The sequence below is a fragment of the Macaca nemestrina genome, chromosome 4 (assembly GCF_043159975.1).
Source record: "Macaca nemestrina isolate mMacNem1 chromosome 4, mMacNem.hap1, whole genome shotgun sequence".
NCBI classification, from domain to species: domain Eukaryota; kingdom Metazoa; phylum Chordata; class Mammalia; order Primates; family Cercopithecidae; genus Macaca; species Macaca nemestrina.
The window spans coordinates 91,082,481-91,110,243 of record NC_092128.1 but is presented as its reverse complement, the minus strand read 5'-3'; the positions used below and the strand labels follow the sequence as shown (position 1 = coordinate 91,110,243).

Here is a 27,763-nt window from a genome sequence, read left to right as displayed (position 1 = left end):
CAACAACTTCAGTAACAACCCGTATATTTTGAAGTCTTGTTACTATTATTATTGGCTTATAGGACTAGAGTTTCAATTTATTCTTGGAGATAGAATTATTTATGAGAGGCTTCTCTGAAACTTGCCATCATTTAATATTTACTTATCATTTTGTATTGATTTAAAATTTTACTATGCCATGCTTATAGATATTGGCATATAAGAACAGCTTTATTTTTAGAATTGTGTTTTCCTGCCTAAAGTGTAATTCATTTCTAAAAATATTCCATGGACTTTTGAAAATATTATGTATGTATCAAATGCTATTGGCTGAATTGTGTTCTGAAAAATTCATATGTTGGAGCCCTAACTTCCAATGTGATGGTATTTGAATAGTGGGTCTCTGGGAGATATGATTAGGTTTAGATGATGTCACGAGGATGGAGCCCACATGATGGGATTAGTGCCCTTCTAAGAAGAGATACTGGAGAGCTTTCACTCTCTCACTCTTGTGCATGTGTGTTCTCTCTCTTTATCACTTTCTCTCTGTCCTGTGTGGACATAGCACGCCAGGATGAGACTTCTCACCAGTAACCAAATCCACTAGCACCTTGATCTTGGAGTTTCCATTCCCTAGAACCATGAGAAAATAAACTGTTGTGTATGCTACCCAATCTATGGTACTTTGCTATAGCAGCCAAACAGACTAAGAGACTGTTTATTAATTATTTTTCTATTCTATTATATAATTCCTATTTACTTCTTGTGCAAATATTAAGGTGTGGGTTTTTCAATTCTGCTATTTTGAAAATCCTGTTGAAGGAAAATGAAGAGTGAAGAGGCAGGTATTGAGAATTCTGAAAGATTTGCAGGAAAGATGATATTAACAACTTACTCTTCAAGTGTGAACTGGGAAGTATTTCCAGACTCATTTGAGTATGAAAGCTGAAATGTAATGGAATTACATGTGTGCTGAAAGGGGCGATGGCCTGGATTAAGATCCTGAAGAATCAGGTAGATTAACAATGGGAAAGGCTCTAGTATGTAGTCTTGCTGGGGATATGGAAATGCACAAGAAATTGGGGATGCTAGAAGTAATCTCAGGCTCATATAGATCAGAAAAACTAGGACTACAAACCTATTAGGATAACAGGAAAAGAAAAAAATCATTAAAGATGGTTGGGCAACTATAACATTAAAATGCAGCTTATATTCAGTGTGCACGAAGAAGCATAAGAAAAATAAATAAATAAAAAATGCAGCTTATGATTGTCACATCTCAAGAATTTAAAAAAGAATAAAACATTTTTAAGGATGTAGTCATATTTACTAGAGGCAAGTGATATATGGTAAGCTTTATATATAAGCTGCTGAAAATTGGCATTCGATTAGAAAAATAGGCATATTTGTATGGAGATACAAATTACACAAAAAAGAGCTAAAAATGGTTACCAGCTTAGGGATAATGTTCAAACTTTCCAGTACTAAGAAAAAGGCAAAAGAAAACACAGACGAGAGAGGCATGTGTAATTATAGGAATATCTAAGGGCAGAGTTTAGTGGATGTATTGAATTGGAATTAGGTGAACAAGAGCATATAATTTTTGTTTCACCCTCTCTCTTTCTCTTTTTCTAAAAAGAATTTATTTACCACACTAAATAATTTTTTACAATGGAAGGTGAGAATAGCTATAATCTTACCAATCTAATTACTTTCATTTTCGTATATTCCTTTCCAACTGTTGCTCACAATGTCCATACTGGGCTGTGTCATTATTTAATAAGGGAAAGAGCATAGTTTTAATTGGAAACTGAGAATATGCCCAGGGCCAAGAAAGTAATGGATTTTGTTTTTCTGATAATCAGAGTCTGGAAGAAATAGCACATTTCTGGAATGGGGAAGGGAATGTGTCAAGAATGGTTATTTAAAAATTAATGACAGGACAGGACCACCCACAATGAAATGACAAAGGCTTGGATACAATTGCGAGCTGTTTTAAACTACATGCATCTAATTGAGTGGTGCACATCTGTGTACCTTGATTTATCTTACTATGTGTAGTTTTTACACCAGGATTCTGTAGCAGTGGAGGAAAGTGAATAATGTCCAGTGGCCTACAACATAGGCCAAACTGTGAAATACACTGTGAAGGAAGGGGAATTAAAAAAGAGGTATAGGAGAAAAGGTGTAAATTAATCTCAGGGGCCATCACAAAATGGCCCAAGGTAATTATGATAATCATGAATTGCAGCCTTGTGATTGAAAGTCTATTACAAAAGCTCTAAGAACTTTGTAATAAACTTTTAATCACAAGTTGGTTGTGATTAAATCACAATCACATAAATATTGATTGCTTGATTGATTTAATTTTGGAAGATCCCTTCCAAAGGGGATCAATCAAGCTAGCAAATACTTATGGAGTGCTTACTACATGCCAGCGCTCTGCTAGGCATTGGAAAAACAGAGTGGAATAAACATGTCCCCTTGCTCCTAGGGCTCACAGTAGAGTAGAAAAACACAATTACATCACAACCTGATCAGATTATGTGAACAGAACACATAATTAGAATATAGTGTGGTCAGGTTTGCAGTGTCCGAAGACACACAGCTGGCTGCAGGCACTATAAAGACTAGAATTCTAATTTCTTGATTCTGAGTCCACTGTGGCTTCTACAATAACAATACTGCCTGCCACATAATATTTAAAATGAGCAAATTAAAATAAGTTGCAATTTCAAGTTAAGAATCATTATAGATGTATTTGAAAATGACCAAACCTGGACGCAGTTGGATAGACACTTCTCCTGGTGTCACCTGGGTATTAATTTCATTTTCAGTGGGTATTATAACATGCACAGATGGGTATTCTATTGAATCAACTGAGCAGCCTTTGCTTATTAAATTGGAAACAATATCACAACGTTCACTTCTTGATCCACCTGAAATGAAATCCTGTTTAAAAGAAAGAAAATCACTGATGTTTTTAGTGTATATCATCTCAGTTACATTCAAAGAAAATGACATAGCAAATATTGCATTTTTGGTATTTTATATCATTTTAATTTCTTCTAATCCTTATGTTTTTACTTTTTCTACAAGAAAAACACAAGCAAAAATCCTACTCCACTTTCTGCATCTAAAACCTATTTGAGAAGGAAAAGCTCAGACTGAAGTTTCTCTGGTTGGCTTTTTTTTTTCTCTCTATTTTGGAGACAGAGTCTCCCTCCTGATCCAGGCTGGAGTGCAGTGGCACGATCTTGGCTCACTGCAACCTCCATCTCCCAGCTTCTAAAAATTATCTTGCCTCAGCCTCCCAAATAGTTGGAACTACAGGCACATACCACCACACCCAGCTAACTATTGTATCTTTTGTAGAGATGGGGTTTTACCATGTTGGCCAGGTTGGTCTCAAACTCCTGACCTTAGGTGATCTGCCTGCCTCGGCCTCCCAAAGTGCTCCCAAAGTGTGAGCCACTGCACCTGACCTGGTTGGCTTTTTATTGGTTGTTATTTTCATCAATTTAATATAATATTCTGGGGATATATATATGAAAAGGTTTTTCTTTTTCCTACTCATGACTGAGTCTTTTTGACTTCCAAACATAGCAATTTGCACAGAAGTGAGAGAATTCTATCATATTCCCTTTGACAGTGAAATTTTTCCTATCATATATACTGTGAAAGTATAACTATGCTCTGAGCCTGCACTCTGAACTCTAACTATGCATGACACTCTGCATCAGATATAATGGGTAGGAGAGGAAGGGAATTCTTCAAGATATATAATGTCTTTCATAGATGTTAGAAAGGAACATGGGGCATTAAACTAGGTAACATTGATGATGCCCTTTCTATCCTAATTACTTTCCAATTACTTATGTAGTGTAGAAGGAAAGAGAAAGCAAAGTACATGGAATGGCAGATTAACGTGCTACATAGTAGTGCAAGCAAACTGGATATATCCTGTCTAAATTTTCTGGAGACCTTTTGCTTTTGACTAGCTTTGAAAATTATTCAAGCCAGGTTTACTTTGTTACCATTTATCTATCCTAATCATGAGCAGAAAAAAAAAAAAAAAAAAAAAAAAAAAAAAAAGGCCTGCCTCTCCCTTGCCTCTCCTTCCAGGCTTACTGGTTGAGGAATCATTGGCATCAGCCACATCCGCACCTAAAGGGTGAGGGATCTTCCAAAATTAAATAATACATTCTTCCTCTCAATGACATCAGGTCGGCCTGCAGGGAGTGGACAGCTCCTTCTGTTAATGGCACGGATGGTGGCTGAGTCCTAAAACTGGCTGCTTCCCCTGAGGTTGTGTTATTAAAGCAGGCACTCCTCCTGGTTTCCTAACCCTGAATGAGTTGTTCCAGAGCCTTGTTAAAGTTCTATATAGTCCTCACTCCCATTTCTTAAGCCATGCCTCTGTGCCCAATGCTTCCCACATTGCTTCATTTCATCCTCACAAAGACTGTGTGGAGGGTTCAATTTGTATTTCCATTTTAGAGGTATGGAAATCTGAGATTCAAAGTGGTTAGGTAACATGTGCAAGTTTATAACATTAGAAACTGGTGGAACTGGGATTTGAATCCAACTCAGTGTTTCTTCAGAGCCTGCTCTTTCAATACATAAACTAGGCTGAACTGCGCTGTATAGAATATTTGAGGACATGAGCACCCAAGTGAGTTTCTGACTGTTTTCCCTAAGATCCCATCTGAAGAATGTCACCAATAGTGATAGATTTTCCTTCTCCCCTCCAGCAGCCACCTCCTTTCTCCTTGACTTAGCTCCTTCTATCGGACAACTGACTCCTCCGAATACTCAAAATCCCTCCTTCTATGGCAGGACTGACAGTTATTCCCAAAGCTGTGACTCTCCAGATTATTTTCTTCCAGTCGGAGGTGTGAGAGGGAGAAGGGGTCCCTCTGAAATCGAATGTTCTATGGCTAACATCTTACATGTGGCTGACAACTGGGCTTCTCTTTTGAAGGCTCTTCCAAACTACCCTCACTAAAGCATTCAGCAGTTGACAGCAAGTTGGCACAAACTTCAGGGCTCTAAGGATTTTCCTTAGTGAAGCAGTAAAAATCTAAAATGAAGTACTGGTTTGGGGTCAGGAAATAACAAGCCATGAAACATTCTTGACAGAGAAAAACCTGGAAGCAAACACCAAATTTGAGGTTATAGAGATGAAGAAAGGGAGATGCTAGAGTAAAGTGAATTCTTTTGGTCATTTGGCTCACAGGAAGTGATGGGATCGGACCCAGAAACTCTGAAATTGTCCTCTCTGTGACATGCCTGGCTCCACGGGTTCTGATGAAGCACTTTGTAGTTCATGAATGACATCTGGTTTTCTCACTGGTAGAGCCCAGAGTCCATCTGGGAAGCCTTTAGGCTATCGGTAGGGAGACTTACTTTCAGATGTGCCTACCATTTCTTGAACTCTTCCCCTGCCTCTATTCTGACTTGCTTCCTAGAAGAAAATGATATCCACCATTTGTTGCTACCTTTCAACTTTCTTTTTTCTCCAAGAAGTAATAAAGGAGGTCGGAAGGATAACAGTAGGCACAGTTGTTAAGTCAGAGGAGACAAAAGCTACAGACTTATCTCCATGTCAAGCAAAAGGCCATTAAAGACCCATTTGTTTGTTCTAATTCCCAGGAGCTACATAAGTAAATGTAAAAGTATTTAGGTAATCTCATACAAGAAGAAATCCCAAATTAGCAGATTGCTTCTTCAGTGCAATTTACTAGATACAGGCAGTTCTAACTCTAGATTACCGACAAAAAAAGAAAACTCACAAAACAACCCTAGAGCCAAGAAAGAAGGAATGCATTGTAATTGTTTTACTAAGAATTTTGTTATTAGGATCTGTTTATCTTGGTAGAACAGAAAAACAGTTATTTTGAACAACAGGATACATAACCTTATGCCTCAAGCTGAAGCAAGAATTCCACACCAAAGCCTACTGAACTATCAAAAGTTACTAGCTGTGGTTGCCAATTCTCTCTATAGAACAGATGGAAAACATAAAATGGTTTGTACTTCATTTCAAAATTACCGTAATTTTCCTAATAAAAAGGTTATGCTTTATTTTATATTCAGCCAGATATGCTATTTCCAAGTATAAAACCAAATAAAATTTTCCTTATCTTCTGCAGTATCTTTCTTTTTCCTGATGCACCTTCAAGGCACAGAATATTAGGAAAATGAAGTCATGCTATAGCTCAAGTCAACCATGAGAAAAAGCAAAAAAAAAAAAAAAAAAAAAAAAAGGCACACCTCTTGAACACACCATCCACATTCTGGACCCAGCGCAAGGCACCTGGCACAGGATGCTGCATTTGAAGATGCACATATATTGTCTTCTGTAATGAAGGAGAAAACAGTTATAATTTACTCTCAAAATAGAAAGCATATATAATTCTAGACTACAATGCATTTTGAAAAACTGAAACAAGAGGACCTTCTATTACAAAAATCTAACAACAAAGATATATAATTTATTGGAAAGAGTTGACCTGCTCATTGTAATTAACAGATACCTTGATAATTATGATTTAGTTATGAATTTGGGAGAAAGAAGAGTGACAAAAATGTGATTTTGATCAGGTTTGGGGGTCTGGCTTCAATTCTGCTGCAATAGTAGAGGGCAAGGACCCTCCAAATTTTTTAGTAAGTTTAGTAAGTTTCACTGTATTTCATATTCTCTGAAGCAAATAGGTGCTTTGGGTTCTAGAGTTTTTCCTACAAAAATGATTGTTTATAGACATAAATCTCAACATATAAATTCACATTAAATCACAGATAATGAATTTTCTGCAAAACAATCTTGATGGGCATATAAAGTAATTAACTTGGGAATTCTAATTGTGTGAATATTGATTATTTTGGCTTGAGGAATACCAGAACCAGACATACTGGCATGATTTAATATTTTAGAATTAAAGTGGTTAAACTGAATGAGTTGTTTTAGTAAATTTAATTTCTCAGATTGGATGACTAAAGATCTAAGATCATGACCAATTCACATTTCCATAGATTCCTGCACATGTCCATAATAGTTTAATAATAACATCGTGGTGCCTGGAAATTATTTGCCGTTATCCCCCTATCCACTAACTGCTGAAACAATTAAAATAGGGCTCATTAGTATAGGTTGAAATGCAAACTATGATACAGAATGAGTCATACATCATTTTATCATGAGTTTTTACTAGAACAATCACATACTTCCTACAGTCTATTCTTTACCATGAGATGTTGTAAGGACACTGGAAGTCACAGTGTGATCTGTCCATCTCACTCAGAGTAAAGAAAAGGGACATCCTGGATGTAGGCAGCTCACAGACCAAATGAGGAGAGACATATATAAGCAAACAGTATCACATAGTATAAGATACACAGAGAGATTTCACCAAAGTGGTAGAAGAACAGGGAGAAGGTGCCTCGCACTCTGCTTTAGAGAGGGACAGGTTGGGGTGGAGGAAGAGGGTATATTGAAGGATTGCTCCCCAGAGGCAGTCACATTTAGTATCTCTCTTTGTCATCTCATTTTCTTTCTTCTAATCCATGTTTATCTCTTTAAAAAATATATTACATATACAAGAAAAGTATGTGTCTGTGTGCACACTCATGCACATGTGTGTATGTGCCCAATCTCACATGGTCATGGTAATTTAAAAGGGAATAGAGACCACAGAATCTCTAGCTAGCCATATTCCAACTGTTTTCTCTTTTTCTCTTTCTCTCTCAACTTTCCCCAACATTCTGGAAATACAGGATAAAAGCGGTTCTGACCTGGAGGTGGAAGGGGATGAGAGGGGAAAGTAGTAGGAGAAGAGTAGAGAGGGAGGAACTGTGTTTACTCCTGTGTTTACAGCTAGAAGTGCTAACTGGGGTGGTATGGAGCACCCTTCCCTGTATTTCCCCGGACACTCAATGGAGTAAGTAGAAAACATCTTTCCCTAATACCTCTAATGTTCTATCATCTCCTCTGTGTATCTCCTTTGTCCTTCACTTTATATCAACTTTGTATATACATTGTCCAAAACTTCTTCACTTCACTAACCTTTCTAGACCTGGCCTAGAACACAAAGAACTAAAGTTAACTCTAATATTTTGTGCTTCCTTTACCACCAGCTTGGCTTCCCAAAGTATGAAAACTCCTTAGCCTAAACATTTTCCATCTGTTGTAGGCTGCCAAACTGTAAAATCTGCTTGCTACTAAAATGTTCAGAAAAGTGAGTGACCTTTTTCGTTTTGTTTCCAGAAAGAAAACCAATTTAGGTGTAGACGTTATGCACATTTGCAGACTGCTACGGTCTGAGTGTGTCCCCCTGAGTTCATACGTTGAACCTTAGCCTCTAATGCAATAGTATTAAGAGCTGGGGCCTTTAGGAGATGATTAGGTCATGAGGGCCCCACCCTTCTGAATGGGATTAAGGCTCCAAAACTTTTAGCTCTCTTGGTCCTTCAGCGCTTCCATCACGTAAGGACACAGCAAGAAGTCCCTCACGAGACACTGGACGCTGGTACCTTAATCCTGGACTCCCCAGCCTCCAGAACTGTAAGAAGGAAATTTCTATTGTTTATAAATTACCCAGTCACAAACATTTTGTCTTAGCAGTACAGATGAACTAAGACACAGACCTAATTTGACTTTTGCCAACTCTTAGCTTTGACTCAAATGAAACATGAAATTAAGTCTATTTCAGTTCAGACTTGACCAAGACTTTCACTCAACAGGTAAGACTTTTGTGTTGGCAGTTAAGACTGTAGTGTCAAAAAGAGGGTAAAGAACATGAACAGACACTTCTCAAAAGAAGACATTAATGTGGCTAACAAACATTGAAAAAAAGCTCAACATTGCCTATCATTAGAGAAATGCAAATCAAAACCACAAGGAGATGCCATCTCATGCCAGTCAGAATGGCAATTATTAAAAAGTCAAGAAACAACAGATGCTGGCAAGGTTGTGAAAAAAAGGAATGTTTTTTCCAAGTGATTATATACAATAATATAATTGAAATAACTCCAAAAAAGACTGCAATCTCCAAAGTAGATCTACCATTTGATTCAGCAGTCCTACAACTGTGTATCTACTCAAAGGAAAAGAAGTTATCTTATAAAAAGACATTGTGTGCACATGTTTATCACAGTACAATTCACAATTGCAAACATATGGAATCAATCTAAGTGCCCATCAGTGGAAGAGTGCACAAAGAAAATCTGGTATACATATACACCATGGAATACCACTCAGCCATAAAAAATAATAATGTCTTTTGCAGCAACTTGGATGGAATTGGAGGCCATTATCCTAAGCAAAGTAGCTCAGGAATGAAAAATCAAATAGCACATGTTATTTACAAGTGAGAGCTAAGCTATAGGTACCCAAAGACATACAAAGGGGTTTAATGGACATTGGAGACTCAGAAGAAGGGTTTGGGAGAGGGCTGAGGGATGAAAAATTACCTATCGTGTATAATGTACACAATTTGGCTGATAGGAACAATAAGAGCCCAGACTTCACCACCATACAGTTCATCCACGTAATCAAAAACCACTTGTACACCTAACGCTACTCAAGTAAAAAAAAAAAAATTAAAGTACCGTAGACTCATGGAAGGGATGCTGCGGAATCTAGGATGCCGGTCTTTGCTTCTAATAATTGTCTGACTCTGTTCTAAGTTAACCCAGCTTCAAGCTCAGATAAGGCTCCTACTTCCCTAGTACACATGGCAAAAACAAATTCACAAGTGAAAATCTGTTTTCTTTGTATTCTGATTCTTTTCTTTAAAAAGTTCTAGTGCCCATCTCTATTCTCAAATTTCAGACGCCTAACGATGATGACCCAGAGGGAGAGAAATGTGGTCCTGTCAATACTTTCCAGGTTCCAGGGCTGACATTTCTCAGGGTCTACATAGCTACAGGAAAAAATATCCCATAAATGGATTTGGAGGAGGTGGCCACATGGTTCTGCAGGACTGGAGGAAGGTCATAAATTGAACTGCATGGGAAGAGTGTCAAACATCATTTCTGGAGAGTGTCATGGTTATGCTTCACAGAAGACATGCCAGATACACTTTGGCATGCAGCATTTTAAGAAATTTCTTTCTAATTAAAAATATGCAAGTAAGTAAAATGCCAAATATACCTATATCAACAATTACAGGAATTATTTTCACTGAATGTTCAAAGTATTATGAATGCTATTAGTCAGCGTGTGCTAGGAATTTCTTCTCTCTTTCCCACACAAACACACATACACTCTCTCCTTCCCTCTCCTCCCACAACACACATACAAACACACTGTTCTGTGAAAGTAAAAATCTTTACACTGCATATACAACAATGCATGACTGCTGTTTACAGACACGGACAGTTTGTTATCAGCTTCTGGGTCTACATAGTTAATTTGCCCTCCCATCCAACATTACAGGAAAACTACTTTATAGCAATGGTTTCCTAGCAGCCCTCAGCACTGCACCGACACCTCATTAGAGGGTGTGCCTGAGTGGGTTTTCCCACTTTATGATTGCGGTTGCTGCTTGTTCAGCTATTTGCCTAGTGATGTTGCAATGTGCACCTTGTTCTTTATATTCAAACACTGCATTTTAATAAGGATTATGTTTTATTGATCCCAAGGGAAATTCTTAAGCCAATGGAAGAAGTATTATAATGTGCTAAAGCACAGATCTTCAGATCCTCCTCGTGTGCTCATTTGTTTTAGTTCTCAGTGCCTCATAAAGCCCATGTTATTAAAAAAAATGTATTAAATGTATTGCTTTAGTGCTATCCATGATAGCAAAGACACGGAATCAACCTAGGTGCCCTTCAGTGGTGGGCCAGATAAAGAAAATGTGGTACATATACAACGTGGAACACAACACAGCCATAAAAAAGAGCAAAATCATGTCCTTTACAGCACAATGGATGTAGCTGGAGGCCAGTATCCTTAGCAAATTAACTCAGAAACAGAAAACCGAATAACACGTTACCACTTATAAGTGAGAGCTAAACATTGGATACACGTGGACATAAACATGGGAACAGCAGACACTGACAACTACTAGAGGGTAAAAGTAGGGAGGGGAGCAAGAGTTGAAAAACTGTCAGGTACTATGCTTAGTACCCGGGAGATGGGATCATTAATACCCTAAACCTCAGCAGCATACAATACACCAGGTAACAAACCTGCGCATGTACACTCTGTTTCTAAAATAAAAGTTTAAAAAAATGTACTGCTGGCTGGGTGCAGTGGCTCATGCCTGTAATCTCAGCACTTTGGGAGGCCAAGGTGGGTGGATTACCTGAGGTCAGGAGTTTGAGACCAGCCTGATCAATATGGTGAAACCCTGTCTCTACTAAAAATACAAAAATTAGCCAGGCATGGTGGTGCATGCCTGTAGTCCCAGCTACTTTCTTTGTTTTGCTATAGCTGTGTGAAAATTTTCAGGAAAGAGCAGGAAGAAAATAGAAATAAAAAGGGTTAGAAAATTGACATCCATTGTGACTCACACACACACACAAAAGATGCTAATATTTTTATCATCTGGAATTCTGAGAAAAATTGGTTTGGGGCCTAGTTCTTCAGAAGTATAACTGTACCAGCAGTTCTGGAGTCCCTGGGGCAGTTTTATGTCACATTACTATCTCCCATCTAGAGAAAGTAACCAGGTAGGCTGGGAGCGGTGGCTCACACCTGTAGTCTCAGCACTTTGAGAGGCTGAGGTGGGCAGAACACGAGATCAGGAGATTGAGCCATCTTGGGTAGCACAGTGAAACCCTGTCTCTACTAAAGATACAAAAAAATTAGCTGAGTGTGGTGGCACATACTGTAATCCCAGCTACTTGGGAGGCTGGGGCAGGAGAATAGATTGAACTTGGAAGGCGGAGGTTGCAGTGAGGCAAGATCATGCCATTGCATTCCAGCCTGAGTGACGGAGCAAGACTCCATCTCAAAACAAACAAACAAAACAAAACAAACAAAACAAACAACAACAACAAAACCTGCCTTGACAGAAATCAGAAAGAGATTTAATTGCATATTGTCAATAAATGTGTACATTCTAAGTAATTGTATTTCTGGAGCTGTTAGCATGTGCTGTGCATCTTATATTTTCTCATTGTGTGATGAGATAGTATTGCTAAATAGTTACTGGGAAGAAACTTCCAATGTTCCATAACACTGCTACTTACTAAGCTAGTTACCTAAACTTTCCAAGCCTCCATCTCCTCCACTGTAACACAGGGCTAACTATAACCATATGAAATTGCTGATGTGAGGATGAAGTAAGGTAAAGCATGCCAAACAGAGTGCTCAGGGCACAGTAGGCATTCGATAAAAAAACTGTTGTAATGTCATTATAATTAATATTATCTATGATGGGTATATTATCTATATACACATACATACACATTATATATATAGACACATACATACGTGTATGTTCATGTGTGTATTAAGCTCTATGTTCAAAAAACAAAGAAAGATGTTATGTGTCCTCAAACTTGTTGTAAATGTAACATGCTGTCTTTAAAATGAAAGTCCCTTGGGTCATAAAGATAAAGTTTTAAAAATACATCTGGCCGGGCGCTGTGGCTCAAGCCTGTAATCCCAGCACTTTGGGAGGCCGAGACGGGCGGATCACGAGGTCAGGAGATCAAGACCATCCTGGCTAACACGATGAAACCCCGTCTCTACTAAAAAATACAAAAAACTAGCCGGGCGAGGTGGCTGGCGCCTGTAGTCCCAGCTACTCGGGAGGCTGAGGCAGGAGAATGGTGGGAACCCGGGAGGCAGAGCTTGCAGTGAGCCGAGATCCGGCCACTGCACTCCAGCCTTGGCGACAGAGCGAGACTCCGTCTCAAAAAAAAAAAAAAAAAATCTAATATATAAAAATGGCTATTAAGTAAAAAGTGCTGCATTTATTTTAGCTGTTTAAAAATGATTCTTAAAAGCCCACAACGTTGAATATATACACATCCATCCAATCTATTACAAATACAACTTTGGCATGACTATGAACTGGCTTACTGAAAATCTCTTAGAACACCTGCATTTTATTCATATTTTGCAACATGAACATTGATTTAAGCTGAATAATTTTTAAATTATTTCCCAGAATTAAATGTTTATGACATATGTGAAATGACCTCCATAGCTATCTGTCATAAAACATAATAAATATCCATCGTCAATAGGACAGAGTACACAAAAATCAGGAAAAGACATTCATGACACCCACTTAGGTATTCTTTGTTTTTGATGTGCCATTCATTCATATTATTTTGAAAATATTTAGTTGATAGAAGTGACAGGGGGAAAATATGGACCAACAAACTTCCCAAAACTAAAAAGGACAACAGAAGTGTCAGTGTTTAGAATGGGATCTTTCCATAAGTCAAGTGATTGGATCAAGTTAAAGTTTTTAGAGACATTTCTAGTTTTTTTCTGTAGTAAAGTCAATAAAATTTTAACAATATTTAAAGGATGTTCATGGTTATCTGGCAAAAAGAACAATTATAACTGATAAAAACTGTAGTACTTGATATTTAGAATCAATTATTCTGGATTCTTCTGTTACTCCTAGACAAAATGATTTGTAAGAAATGCATTTTTTTTCCAGGCAACATCCCTTTCCTAATTGCATTTACTATACAAATTAAATTAAATTTAGATAACTATATAAAGCTACTTCCTTAAAAAATAAAACAAGTAAACACTGTTGTAATTAAGGCATATTCTGCTTTGATAACAGTCAAAATCAGACAAATTGAGCACGCTTAAGAGTAAAGTTTAGAGTATAACTGGGTTTTCCTCCTTCTACATATACATATCATGGTCATGTAAATATGCCTTAAAAATATATTACTTGATTACTGAATCTATCTTTTACAGAGAAATATAATATATGCTATCATTTAATATAAAAATTAAAACAAATAAATACATTGGCATTCTAATCACTGGCCACGACCTAGTTATTCCAAGTTTTGATTTGAGGTTTCCTAAAGGCCCCTACAAAAATAAAGGCAAGGAGTAGGTGCTTAGGCCTACTTCTTTGAAAATAAGGTGCAGCAAAAAAACAAAACAAAACAAAAGTCAGTTAAACATTACCAGGGATTAAGTAAATGGGCATGAGAGAAAAGGACGAAGCACAGAAAGCTCTCCGAAAAAGGTGGATTTGAGTAGGTAGGTTCCGAAGAGTTAGAGAAGATATATTACCGAGAAGTTAGTGCCTAAGATGATCCCTCAAAACAGGGGGAGCAAGGACCTATTTGTTGAAATAGACAAAGAAGCAGATGTCATTAAAATAACGATAACACATCTGTGGCAAAACTTTAGCTGCTAAATACCACCAATGCCTATTTAAACTGTGCTCATATAGAATTAATTGAACAAAATTCATGAAATTCAAAATATTTGTAGTTGGCTTTTGAATTATGCTTTCAGGAAATACTACAATCCTGTAGTATCACCCAGCTAGGCTGGCACATTCCTCTCCTTTGCCTCCACCATAGTGTTTAATTTGTTTCAAACTTGTAGAAAACAAGCATTCAGACCATGGAAATGAAAATAAGTATCTTTAGGGGGCAAACTATTTTCTCTAAGTAATTTTGCCTCTACTTTCACTTAGGAAAACCTACAATAGTATTTATGTTTAGTGAAAACCAGTTTGGATTCCTCTCTATCTTGCCTTCTCTGTTTGCTGTTCCAGTGATTAGGTTTGATAGTCTGAACGTGTATTTGGAAGAGAAGGAGGTGGTACAATAATGTTCAATTATTATATAGTAGCTCAGCAGGAAGCTGGGGGAATGAGGACATTACAAGAAAAAACAATTGTTTTAATTCCCCTGAGAAAGACCCTGGAGTAGAGATTGTTAGCAAGTGACTTACTGGGACAGGGAGCAAGCATATACGTTGGTGCAAGCAGCAAGCATATACGTTGGTGCAAAGGGAGTCTGGCCTCAACCTGACCCCTCCCATAGCTTTGAGCCCAAATGACAACACAAAGTTGTCCCACCTGGAAGCCTGGGGCCTGTTTCCTACCCATATCAGACGGTCAATGGCTGCATGCAGCCTGGTATGGGGAGGAGTGAGGTTGGAGCGGGTCGATGTTCCAGGCATCTCTGAGCAATGTGGCTCCTTTTGGTGGAGGGCAATTCCTTTGAGAAAGTGACAACTGTGAGCCATAAACAGCCAGAATGCAGAGCAGCTGAGGATGGGTGCACCAGTCCTATAAAAAGAGCATGGGTGGGGCACTAGCAATGTCTATATAATAATCTCCCCCAGAGGGTGATAAATGATTAGAGTATTGTAGCACAGATTGCTGTTTGCCTGCATGTTCTTAACTAACGGACCTAGATTTGTTGAAGGTGGCATTGAGAGGAACTGAAATGCTGCAATTCTCACCTTCTCTTGCAATGATGATGATTGCATAACTAATTATGATAATTTAAACGGAAGCAGAAGTTTCTGAATGGGGCATCTGTGAAAGTTTTCAAAAAAGTTTTTTTTGTTTTCCTTTTTATTCCCCTTATGCCCATCCTGCTTCTTTCTGCCTGGAACGTGGATGTAATGTCCGGACCTGCAGCAGACTTATTCAGACTTGAGGGAAATTGTCTCATAGAAGCTGAGGCTAAAGACAACAGGAGGAAAGCAGCCCAGGCCTCTTAGAATACCAAGGAGTCCCTGTATCTGCTCGTTTACTCTCAGAACTGGGTCTGATGTGAAAGAAGTCTTACTCGAATCTTACTTAATCCTGTTTTCAAAGACCCTCTTACTTGCAGATAAACACAATCCCTAACTGATGAATTTTCATCTGAGTTTTGAAAGATAAATAAGAGACTCTAATAGACTAAATGTAAATGTTTTAAAAGAAATGTTAAGCATAAAATCACTTTATGTGAAGTAGACCATCCACACTAAAGAGATGTATTTCTTCATGTTTGTTTGTTTTTCCTTGGAAAAGTAAGAATACTAGATTATCAGTTCCTGGGAGGAAGGTGCTTAAATACATTTTCTTTGTATATCCCGTCTATGAGCCTCATACATACACTCAATATACTAGAACACACTCAATAAATGTGTAATTAATAAACAATATTCTAAGTAGAGGTTAATTTGGCAATTTAATTCCTGAGTTTTTGTAAGTCTTGACTACATATATTTTTAAGTAATCTTCATTTCCAAAACCTATTTATCACAAAAGGCAATGGAACTATGTTTACATAATGATACATAGCTAGATGAATTCATCTTTTTGTTTCCACAAACACAGATTACCATTTTCTTACACTTGGTCTTCTGATATTGTGTAGTTCACCTGAACTAGCTTATTTTTAAAGAACTTTGAAGATATAATGAAATGCTACTAAATTAAAATAGCCTTTTTTAATGCTGCCATCCTCAGGTACAAGACCACCAAATTCACTTACTTTTCCTTATTGCACAGATCTAAACCTAATTTGAATTCATCAAATGTTCCTTGTACCTCCAAAGGTGAGTATCCCCTGACTGAGCAGAATTTTCTTGTAATGCGTTAGGAAACAGCACTAATATCTTTGGTTCTCAATAGATAGGTTTTTAAGGTTTTTATTATATGCAATCTTTATGTTTCAGGAACAAATTTCAACTTCTCCTGTTACATAGTGAGTAATTTGTGTGATTATAACAGGGCTTTATGCTAGCATAAAGATTTTTGGAGAGCAAAAGAAAAACAAACAAACATGTTCAACCTTGGGCAGGTTAAGAAATGTTAGGGCAATGCAATGCATTCCATTAGTCTGCCCTGCCCTGGTTAGGGCAATCCCAGCATGAGTCAGAGCTTAAAGTGGTCTGGGATGGCATAAATCAAAACTCTAGGTCATGAGGGAATTTACAAGAAGAACCATTGTGAAGCCACTAATGACATCCTTCTTGAAATGGGCCATCACAAGAAGCCCAGTCAGATGGGATCATATCAGATCGTTTGATTCTGATTCATTTATGCCCATCATAATCAACTTCGCACTGAAAAAGCTCTGATTGCTGCACACTTTGGGTGACTATATAATTTATGATCTACACGAGACACTTTTTAACTTGAAAGGGGCACTGTTAATTGTACCGGTGCAAGATGTTAAACTGAAACTCCTCAGGAAAGCTGAAGTCTAAGGTCACTCTAAACACAGAGTATTCCTTTGTTGTTCAATGAGAAATCAAAACAATAGACAAGGCAATTCATGATGAGTTTACAGGAAATGTGAAAGGAGAAAGAGAACACCATAGTTAAAGATGCACTCTCTCAACGTAAAGGTAGACTTGAAGCTGGTTTTGAAGGATAGGTGAAATGCAGAAATCTGGTTAATAGCTGTTTGATTATCTTCAGATTATGCCTTCTGTACATCTTTACATGTATATTTGATGTGGAAAGAAGATGACAAAACATAAGGAAGATTTGTCATTTGTGTTTGAAACTGATTTTGCAGTCCATATTGTTTCCTAGGCAAGGCAGTTTCTCTTGGCAGCCAAATGGTCACTCAACATACAAGAAGAGTAATTCTTGAAGAGGAATAAATTCAGTTTTGCAGTTGCTCATTTAGCTGAATACTTCAATTTGTCTTCTGACACTCACCTGCTGGGAATTTTCAGGAATGGCAGAAACAGGAAGAAAGATGGGATCAAAACCATATCATCTATCTGTATAGCTTTTCCTACATTAGACTTGGAACTTGAAAAAAGGATCAAAGTCTCAAGATTTAAGGAGGGCCCCCAAGGCCCCTCAGTGGCAAATTCTGGTTAAAGCTGCATTTGTCTAACTTGGAAAAGCAATTATTAGTCATGTGCTTTGTGTCTTGTTTTCACTGGAAATTTTCCATACATTCCAACTGTCCTGTTTATGAGGCACACTCCCTTTCTATAAAAGCCAAAATATTCACCGGTTTCCCACTCTGTTCCTCTAAATAATGTTTTCAGTCTAACACACTAGAGTTTCAGGGATTCGTCCTATTTTCATTTCCAACTCTTGGCAGGTATGGGTTTCCTTTCTCCAACTAAAAAAAAAAAAAGCACTCTGCTATTCATGTCCAAACTTCAAATGACATGATTAAGGTGTTTTAAAAAAATGCCCAAGGATATTAGGAATACATTTTCTACAATGTATCTTTTAAACTTAAAGTCACATTGCAGGTGTGAACTTGATTAGGGTAGCAAAGCAACACTCTATATTGTAAGAAATTTAGTGCTAAGTAAAAAACATATACTGGTAAATTAGAATCCAACATGAATTTTAGGTCACTTAGGATTTGGTTTTCCTGTAATCACATTTCAAAATTCAAGAATGTATTTAATATGTTTTGACTCTGCACTTGAAAATTAAATCTATATATACAGTACAATAAAATTAGAGAAAATTTAAAAAAACAAGTATCTGTGTATTACACTGTGTTGGCCCTATGCCAAGCACTTTATATAAATGATCTACTTGAAGCTTCATAAAGTTCCCATGAGGAAAGTTCTGCTATGCCCATTTTACAGATGGAAAACTACAGCTTAGAGAGGCTGTCTCACCTAAAGTCACCGAAGTGGTAAATACAGAGATCAAGTTTGAACCCAGTACTGATGACAGAACCTTTTCTTGTAAACACTGTCTTAGGTAGAATAGAGAATAACATAAAAAAGAGAATTTTCCCAAAGCATGACTGAAAACCCCTGGCTAATTAGTACTATTATTAGTTCTTAAGTGATGAGTCAACAGTAATCCCCAGTACCTCCAGATAATTCTTTAATATAAGTAGTATGTCATTACTTTTCTTATCATCGGTGCTAAGGTAATCCTATTTTCCCGCTCTAAAGATAAGAATGTTAGATTCTCCCTAGTAAGATTATTTTCCATCCTTGGAGTCAGAGACTCTCCTAAATACTTTGGTACCCTTTTCAAAATTCATTTTTTTTCTATGCACAGGGAAACTGAGTTTTAGCATGAAAAAGCCCCAGCCTGAACACCTCACTGAGAGCATAAAGCAGATTGGCTGGCACTTGTTCAGCAGAGGGGAGAGCTGTACTTTTACAACCATGTTTCCCCAGGCTCTTGCCAGGGGACAGCTCTGAGCTGCATGCTAATTAGGCAGTAGCATAGGAAGTGGTGTTCGCAGTCGCTGTTTCCATTTGTGAATTTCTAGCTCTGTCTTGAAAGCCAAATCTGGAACAGAGGAGAAGGCAACTTGTTCTTCTCCTAACCCTGCCTATTCGCTGGCCTCCGCTTCATAAACTAACTTTGCTGAAGCTTTGCTTCCTCGTTGATGATGTAGGAAAAATGTTCCCCTCGTTATGTGCTGTGTTCCTCCACTGAGCTGTGAAAACATTTTGAAAAGTAGAGTGCAACTTACAGTGACATGATTGGCGGAGAACATTTGCTTTATAGTATGTACAGTTCTGTGAGTTTATGGGACTGTCTTAAGATACAATTTATAATAGGAAAGATTTATTTTAAAAGTCACCAAAGACCGGGCACGGTGGCTCACGCCTGTAATCCCAGCACTTTGGGAGGCCGAGGCGGGCAGATTACCTGAGGTGAGGAGTTCAAGACCAGCCTGACCAACATGGCGAAACCCTGTCTCTACTAAAAATACAAAAATTAGCCAGGCATCGTGGCGGGCACCTGTAATCTCAGCTACTCAGGAGGCTGAGGCAGGAGAATCATTTGAACCTGGGAGGCAGAGGTTGCAGTGATCTGAGATCACGCCATTGAACTCTAGCCTGGGCGACAAGAGTGAAACTCCATCTCAAAACAACAGCAACAACAACAACAACAACAACTTCAATAAAGGGAATTGTTTTTGTTTTTGCTTTTTAAAAAAGGGCCACCAAAATCCCTATACATTAGATAAAACAGTTGCCCAATAATGCACACTGATTATTCCCTGTTTTATGTTTTGGCACTGTCAGTAAAGAGGCATGAGCAAAACTTTAGTGGGTGGAAGGGTTCTGTATGTTGACGGTAGTGGTACATAGCTGCAGAGGTCTATACATCTGGCAAAACTCATCCACTGACATTTTAAATAAATGCAGTTTATTGATGTAAATTATATCAATAAAGTTTATTTACAATTAGCACTGTAAATTAACTTAGATGGATTATTTGTTAGATAAAAGACAGCCAGTGCACAGTAAAGGAATATTTCTTTCTTTCCTGCCAGTATGTAGCAAAACATTAAACTACAGTATATGATTTTTAGAAAAAAAGCCAGTGACAGCTTATGTTTTTATTTTGTTGTTGTTGTTGTTGATTACAGATTAGATAGTGGTTAATTAAAGTTGTTTATCCCTATACGGCATATATGGCATTTGATTTACATATCCTCTTATATTCAGATTAATTTATTTTAATGCTTCTTCATATGGATTGAACTTGTTTGTGAGATAATAAAAAAATCTTTTCAAATTCAAAACTTATTTGTTATATTCTGCTTGCAATTTCTTGCCAACTGTCGGCAGCCTAAGAAATTTAACGGAGTAGGTAGTGATACCAATGTAAGATTAAGTATCCTGGTAATTAGTACTGTTAGGTTGGTGCTAAAGTAACTGCGGTTTTGGCCATTGAAAGTAATGTCAAAAACCGCAATTACTTTAGCACCAAGCTAATATTATGATCAATAGTAATACTAATATAGCTTGAACTACACATCAATATTACACTTTATATCCTGTTCTCTAAAGTAAATTCTCTTCTATCCTCAGTGCCAAATGTGACTCTAAATATTTGTCTTTTCTAAAATTCATTTTATTTTGGAGACTCAGACAAAAAGGAACTCTGAATTATCATAAAATATGTTAACTGTATCTTATAGGATAGATAATCTTCCATAGTACTTTAATATCTTATAATTTTCAATTAACATTTGTTCAGTTTAATATCATTGGTAGAAATTTGAAAACATATAGCACAGTAGAAGTGATAAATTCAGAAAATTTAATATTGATACTGTATTATGAACCATAGTCCATATTGTCCTATAAAATTCTTATTCCATATTCTCCATATTTCCCCAAATGGTCCAGCTACTGTTTCTCCTTCATCAAAAGTCAGCTTTATGCAGAGTTCATCATTCCTTGGGGAAGTGTTCAAACAGTGCTTTGGAAATATATTCTCCTTGTTCCCACTGGCTACTTATGAGATTCTCCCCAACTTCCATCTTGTAACACTTATCAATCTCTATTCTTTCAAAGGTCACAGCTCTTATTTTTATGCTCCCCCATCTTTGTTATCAGCACTAGAAACAGCTAAATTTACAATGTATTCATCACCTTGCTCAAGGTTTTTCTGTCTTACCCAAGACACCCCCCACACCTCACTACCTCCACCATGGACAGAGCCATTAGGACTCTCTGGGGCCACGAGCTGCAGCAGGAAATTCTCATGAGCTATAGAGGAGCCACTGGATAACGGAACCATGAATGAGTTCTTAGGTATGAAAAACCAAAGAGAAGCAGAATAAATAACAAATTCAAGAGGAGCCAGAGGAGGAGACAGAAAGCAGGCTACTGGTTCAGGAACTCTAAAACATGGAGTTGAAAGTGAACAGGAGGTCAGACACAAATGGGATGATGCATCCTAAGCAATATTTGCTTATCTGAGGCTGCCTTATGGGACACTGCCAGAAGCCTATTAAGAATTGGGTTCCCTCCAAATTTCTTTCTCACCTCATCTAGTTCCTAGACCCTGCTTTCATTAATTTCTTGTTGACTTTCCATCATATGTTTTCACTTTCACTGTTCTAATTCTTTCTCATGAAATCCATAAGAACTCATACCAAGTCCTCTCATTTAAGATATGACCCTAACTTTACCTTTGTATTATCAAGAAAATCTAAATAATATTCCTTCTTCTCAAGTCAAAATTGTCTTTGTTCTCTTATTAGAAAAATATCTCTCCTCATTACCAAGATCATTTCCTCTAGCTCTCTAGTTAATAGATCACTCAAAGGCAAATAATAATTCTTAATTACATTTAGCAACTAGCACTCAGCAATGTTTAAATTTCCTCTGTCTTTCAACAGTAAGTGGGTACTCTATCACTTCTCTCATTCTCAAGCAACTCTCAAGACTGTTATGTCTTTGGCTATCTTCACATTGCTCACTCAACTCTACAGCCTGATGACTCTATGAACTAACAGATTCCAAGCGTCACTTCCTTGAACATGACCACCAAATTGGTACCTTCAGTTCCAAACTCTCACCCAAGCTTCTGTCTTGAACTTTCAACTATCTGCAGGGCAACCCACCCAGATTCCTGCCACAACTTCAAAATCTTCGAATCTCAAACATTATGTTCCTCTTCCTGACTTGAATGATCTGTTCCATTAATTACATTATTTTCCCATCTATTCTGATTTAAATCTTTGTGGTCAACCTTGACTCCTCTCTATACCACAGCCTCAACAACCTGTCAGTCACCAAGACTTTTTGCTTTTACTTTAGTGTCTTTAGTATTTATTGCTCCCTCTTTTCATTCCCATGGATCCATCCTAGTTGAGGCCCTCCTTATTGATCATTTGCTTTAATGTAACAATGTTCTCAGAGTCTCTTACAAACACCATTTACCACTAAAAATCACTAAATACATTACCAGTTTCTTTCACTGATACAGTGTGATCACATTACTACCCTACTAAACAATCAAATCAAAATAAAACAAAACAAAACCCCTGGAATTATTTCCACCACATGAGTACTCAAGTGTCTCAGTCCATTCAGGCTGCTATAACAAAATACCTTAGACTGGATAATTTACAGACAGCAGAATTTATTTCTCACAGTTTTGGAATCTGGCAAGACCAAGACAAAGGCAGCAACAGATGGGGTGGTATGGTGAGGGTGCCTTCCTCATAGGTGTCACCTTCTTGCTGTGTCTTCATATGGCAGAAGGGACAGACGAGTTCCCACAGGCCTTTTTCATAAGTGCACTAATACAATTCACCAGGGATCTATCTTCATGACCAAGTCATTTCCCAAAGGCCCCGTCTTTAATGTCATTACATTGATGATTACATTTCAATACATGAATTTTGGAGAAGCAAAAACGTTTAGACCACAGCATAAAGTTCTAACAAATCTACCTGCCATTAACTCCAAGGTGCTCTCTTTTGCTTTTCCCCTAATGCCCTATGTCATGGTCAATGTACATACCTTCTCTCTGCCTGCAGCGCCCCCTTCAGGTATAATCCTCAGGTGTTGTATATTTCTTAGGTAATCACTTTAATCATCTGGAGTCAAGAGTGTCTCAAGACGCCCAAAAAAAGTCCATGTTGCTTTCGACAGGAGATGGGGTGGAGTGAATGCCTCACATCAAAACTAAGTCAGGCTTCCTTAGACCTTGTCTCTTCCTTCCATAAGAATCAAGAGCAAATCTCAGAACCTCCCCTTGCCCCTCAACCACTCACAGTATCATCACCACTATCTACCTTGAGATCCCAAAGACTAATCTCACTTATCCATGTTTATTGCACCAGTTTCTACAAGAAGCCCAAGACTCCCAGATTCACCCTCATTCCCGCAACACATTCTAATCCCTAGAAGGCTCTGCACAATCCCTCTTTTCTCCTTATCTCCTACTCCTTTACAACTCCAGAAACCCATCCCCTGTGCCCTCTGAAATTCACAGTCCATTTCCAGAAGGAATGCCCATATCCCAGTCCCTTATCTGAATGTCCCCTTTACCGTCTTGCTTGAACAGAAACCTGGCTCTCCCCTGAGAACTCGTCTTCCCCTGACCACAAGAGTAATGGCTGGTGTTTCTCCCAGAATCCAAATATCCTTGAGCTTGGAGATGTGTAAGCGTCTTCTTGAGTCCTCACTGCTATTCACAGGCACTTCTTCCTCTCTATCCCCTAGTCATCCCACCCTGAGCTTTGACACTTGCAGCTTACATTATATCACCCACTATCCTGAATTGTTGCAGGCATTCACTGACATTTACCAACCACAGGGAGATGCTGTCTCATTTTTGGAAAATGTTGCCTCCTTGCTTGCTATAATTTTCTCCAACAGTACTCCTATGTCAATTCCTGACAATTTTTGTATATACACACATCATCTTTGCAATACAAGATGCATCAGCTCCTTATTCTCTTCTCCTCCAATTATTTTGTCCTCCACCCTGATTTGGCTACTTTGCTTCCATGTTAAGAACTTTAGACCTTGTAATTACCAGTAACTGCAACTTCTCTACAATTCCAGTTTCACATAACACCCTGTCTGACCACCACCTCTTGTCTTACAAGCTAATTCACTCTGCCTAGGCTCCAGATACCAAAAATCTGCCACTACCAGTCCTTCAATCCTCCCACACATTAAAAATATCTCACATTGTTTCATAGCCTCTCATTTCTCTACCCTTTCTCCAGTTACCCACAAGGCTAACTCTCTTACTGCCTTGAGGGCTTGGCTCAAACAGTGGTCTTTTTTTAATGAGGCCTACCTCATCTAATCTACTTGAAATGGCAACTCTGTCCTCCCCCAACCCTGCTCCACTTTTTCCCATAGTATTTACCACCTTTGAACATACTAGATAATTATGTATAACTACATTTTAAAAAATATTTTGTCCGTCCTCCCCCAAAATATAAGACTTATGGGAACAAGAACTTTTGTCCTTTAGTTTCATAATGTTTTCATACTTTGAATGGTACTTGCCATACACTTGTTGAAAAATATTTATTAAATAATTAGCACATATTCAATTTTAGCTAAAATTAAAGAATTTATTGGATTATAATGTCAATATCCTACTAGAAAGTTATATATTATTGAGGCAGATGATATATTGTTCATATTTCCCTCCCTGAGGCCCTGGGACTTGGCTCAGATAGCACCTTCTCGGTGAGACCTTCCCTAATTATCCTACTTAAGATCATACCTCCATCTCCAGTACTCTTGACTACCCATCTGGGTTTCTTTCTCTCTACAGAAGGTGCTAGATACTTAGTGCTGTCTGGTGTGCTACACATTCTATTTCTTTAATATGTCAAATGTCTGTTTCTCTAAATTAGAACAAAAGCTCCATGAGAGCAGATCTTTTTGTTTGGTTCTCTGCCATATCCCTGAGGCTTAGAGCAATACCAGGCACAGTGTAAGAGCTCAGTAGGTATTCACTGAAGGAGAGGATGAATGGGTGTCTCCCCTGCCTTGCCCAAAACATCCTATGTGCTCTCTCTTTCTTTCTGTTTACTTCTGTGACATTCGGGTAACTTCCTTCCGATGTTGTCCCTTCTCTTGGTCAACTCTGGAGCTCAGCTCAGGGTGCGTCTCCCTGGGGAAGCTTTGTCCTCCTACTGCACTTGCTCCTCTGGCCATTCTGCACTGCTCTCTGCACACACACAAAGCACTATTGTTTCCCACAGGTTGTCCCTGAATTTTGCCATTGTGATATCCTCACTCTACTCATTTAAAAAATTAATACTGGCACTTCTGTTTTTCCTGTCTTTACACACACATTTAAAAGTTTCTTCTAATAGCTAAAAACAATGCAAATAATTGTATGTACTATTGGAGACACAGTATGGATTTTGCTTTGTGCTGATGCGTTTTAAGACCATCTCGCAAAATACACTATGCCTAGAAAAGGTGGACCATATGTATTATAAAATCTAAATAGCTGGAACCTTCAATTAGTCAGGGGACTAGATTTTAATTCCCTCCTAAAAAATGAGAAAAACTGAAACTAAGTATTAATCTTTAGAAAAGACTGCAATGTTCTGTCTTGCATCAGAACACATTTGACCTATTTCCTGTCTGAATCAGAAGCCTAAAGCTCTACAGCACTAATGGCCCAAACCACCCACCTCTGCCCCACAGCACCATCTCGTATTGTATGCCCACACAGCTCCTCAGGCTCAGCCACCCCATCTCCTTGACACCTTACTTCCTCTCTGTCCCCATAGCAACTAGTCCAATGTGAAATGCACTGAGCAGGTGCTCAAGCAATGAATTCATTTATTGATTAAATGGTAATGGTGAAAATTTGCAAATCTGATCAAAGGATAACTGCAAGGCTTTTTTCAAATATCAAAGAAAGTTTAAATGATGTACTTACCAAGAAAGGAAAATGTACACACACTTGTTGAAAAGATGTTCAAAGGCAAGAGTCAGAATATAAATGGCCATAGAATTTAACTACTTAAAACATCACCTTTCATAGGCACTCTAGGTGACCAAGATTTTCCTATAACGAATTTTTACCTGCTCATAGGTAGCTGTGTTAGTATTATCAAAGGCTACTTGATTAGAGGAAGAGAATGGGCCAAGATTTAGTCAAAAGAGAAAGGACATTATCATCTGGGAGTGGAGAGCAGAAAACTCCTCTTCTTAAGGAATTTTGAGGTAGTAATTTTGATGGCTTCTCCATCCCTGAATTTTTTTGTTATTATTTAATACTTGCAATTAAGTCATGGCATTGTGCAGTGTTTTAGGGATAGGGCACCTGCATATGTTCCTGTTGTAGAATAACAGCACAACCTGACATAAGACAGAACTTAACAGCAGTGCTATCAAATGGAACAGGCAGGGTGCAGCAGGCAGCAGATAACAGGACGATGTCACCTCAAGGGAGAGTGGGAGGGCCAGAGAAAACTTCCTTAAGGAATTTCCCGGGCCATTTTCTTACATGATTGCATCTTTATTCTGTCTGGTTCCCAAATATACGTCATCTGTTAAAAACCACACAGTATTGTTAGGTTACTACTGAGAGTCAGCCCAGGCAGCCAGATCAATAAAAACTGGCCAAACGGCAGCAAACCTGTTCAAAGACATGAAATTATCTGCCAATATCCAACTTCCTAGGTCTAAACTTTGATGTCTGAGCCCCTCTGTTTCCTACTTAGCTTTCCCTTGGACCTCAGATTTCTTTTGTCTTCTAACACTTAATACCTTTCAGGTCCAACGCTGCCATATCTACTAAGACCCACAAGCTGCCTTTCAAAATGTACAACCAATTTATATTTGAATGGGAAATACAGGAGCTACACCCTCACCATGACTGAGGGAATAGGATGTCTCTTCACCTTGTCAGACCCACATTGCATATCCATTGATTATGCAGAGACAGCTAAGTTAATCTGTTTCTTCTGGCCTGGAAGGCTCTGCACTATTCCCAAACAAATGACAACCAAACTCCAAACTTTGTATTTCTAGGTTTCTGTGATCTCACATGCAGTGTGAGTATCTGTGGCCATTGATTCCTTGGCTCCTGAACAACCCTAAAGAGCCCGGATTCCCACCACCTTTCACTTTTGCACACCAACAACTCAGAAAAAAATTTTTTAAAAATGAATGAAAAATCTTTTACCAAATGTGCCATGGGTATAGAAGTTGTTGGTAAAGCCCTCTCAGATTCTGTAATTTCCAGTCAGTCTCCCAGTGTTTATGTGGTACCTCTTGTGATCTTTTGGATGGAAGAGTATACTGTATATCTAGGCAACATCCAACAACCTGGTCTCGTGTAACCAACTCATTTAGACCATCCTGGACCACTTACTGTACAGCATCCTCAGAGGCCTAGAAAGGTGCGTTTGCCCTTTTAAGGGTAATGTTTTTGGGAATCCAAATTCCGCCTAGGAAATTCATGTATAAGAGTGCCACTAGGCTGGAGAGGTAAGCTCCAAAACATTGAGGTAATTCAATATTTCTTTGGACTTTCAGGGTATTTAGTTCCTTGATTGTCAATGAAGAGCCCTAACAAAGATCCTCAAGTGGACTGACCAGTTAGTGGGTCCTCTGACACTAGGGCAGCTTTGTATTGTACAA

At 38.2% G+C, this 27,763-nt stretch overlaps 1 protein-coding gene across 2 annotated transcripts in view; it reads right to left on the bottom strand.

Moving 5' to 3' along the window:
* LOC105475918 (integrin subunit beta 8) overlaps positions 1 to 27,763 on the bottom strand; it is a 105,766-nt gene that overhangs the window by 46,324 nt on the left and 31,679 nt on the right. For both annotated transcript variants that reach the window (XM_071094925.1, XM_071094924.1), the window contains exons 2-3: positions 6,256 to 6,341; positions 2,757 to 2,931 (exon numbers count right to left, since the gene is read on the bottom strand). Coding sequence is in view for 1 of the 2 variants with exons in the window: in XM_071094924.1 (XP_070951025.1) it covers positions 2,757 to 2,931; positions 6,256 to 6,341 (261 nt within the window). In the remaining variant the exon portion in view is untranslated. The remainder of the gene's footprint in view (positions 1 to 2,756; positions 2,932 to 6,255; positions 6,342 to 27,763) is intronic.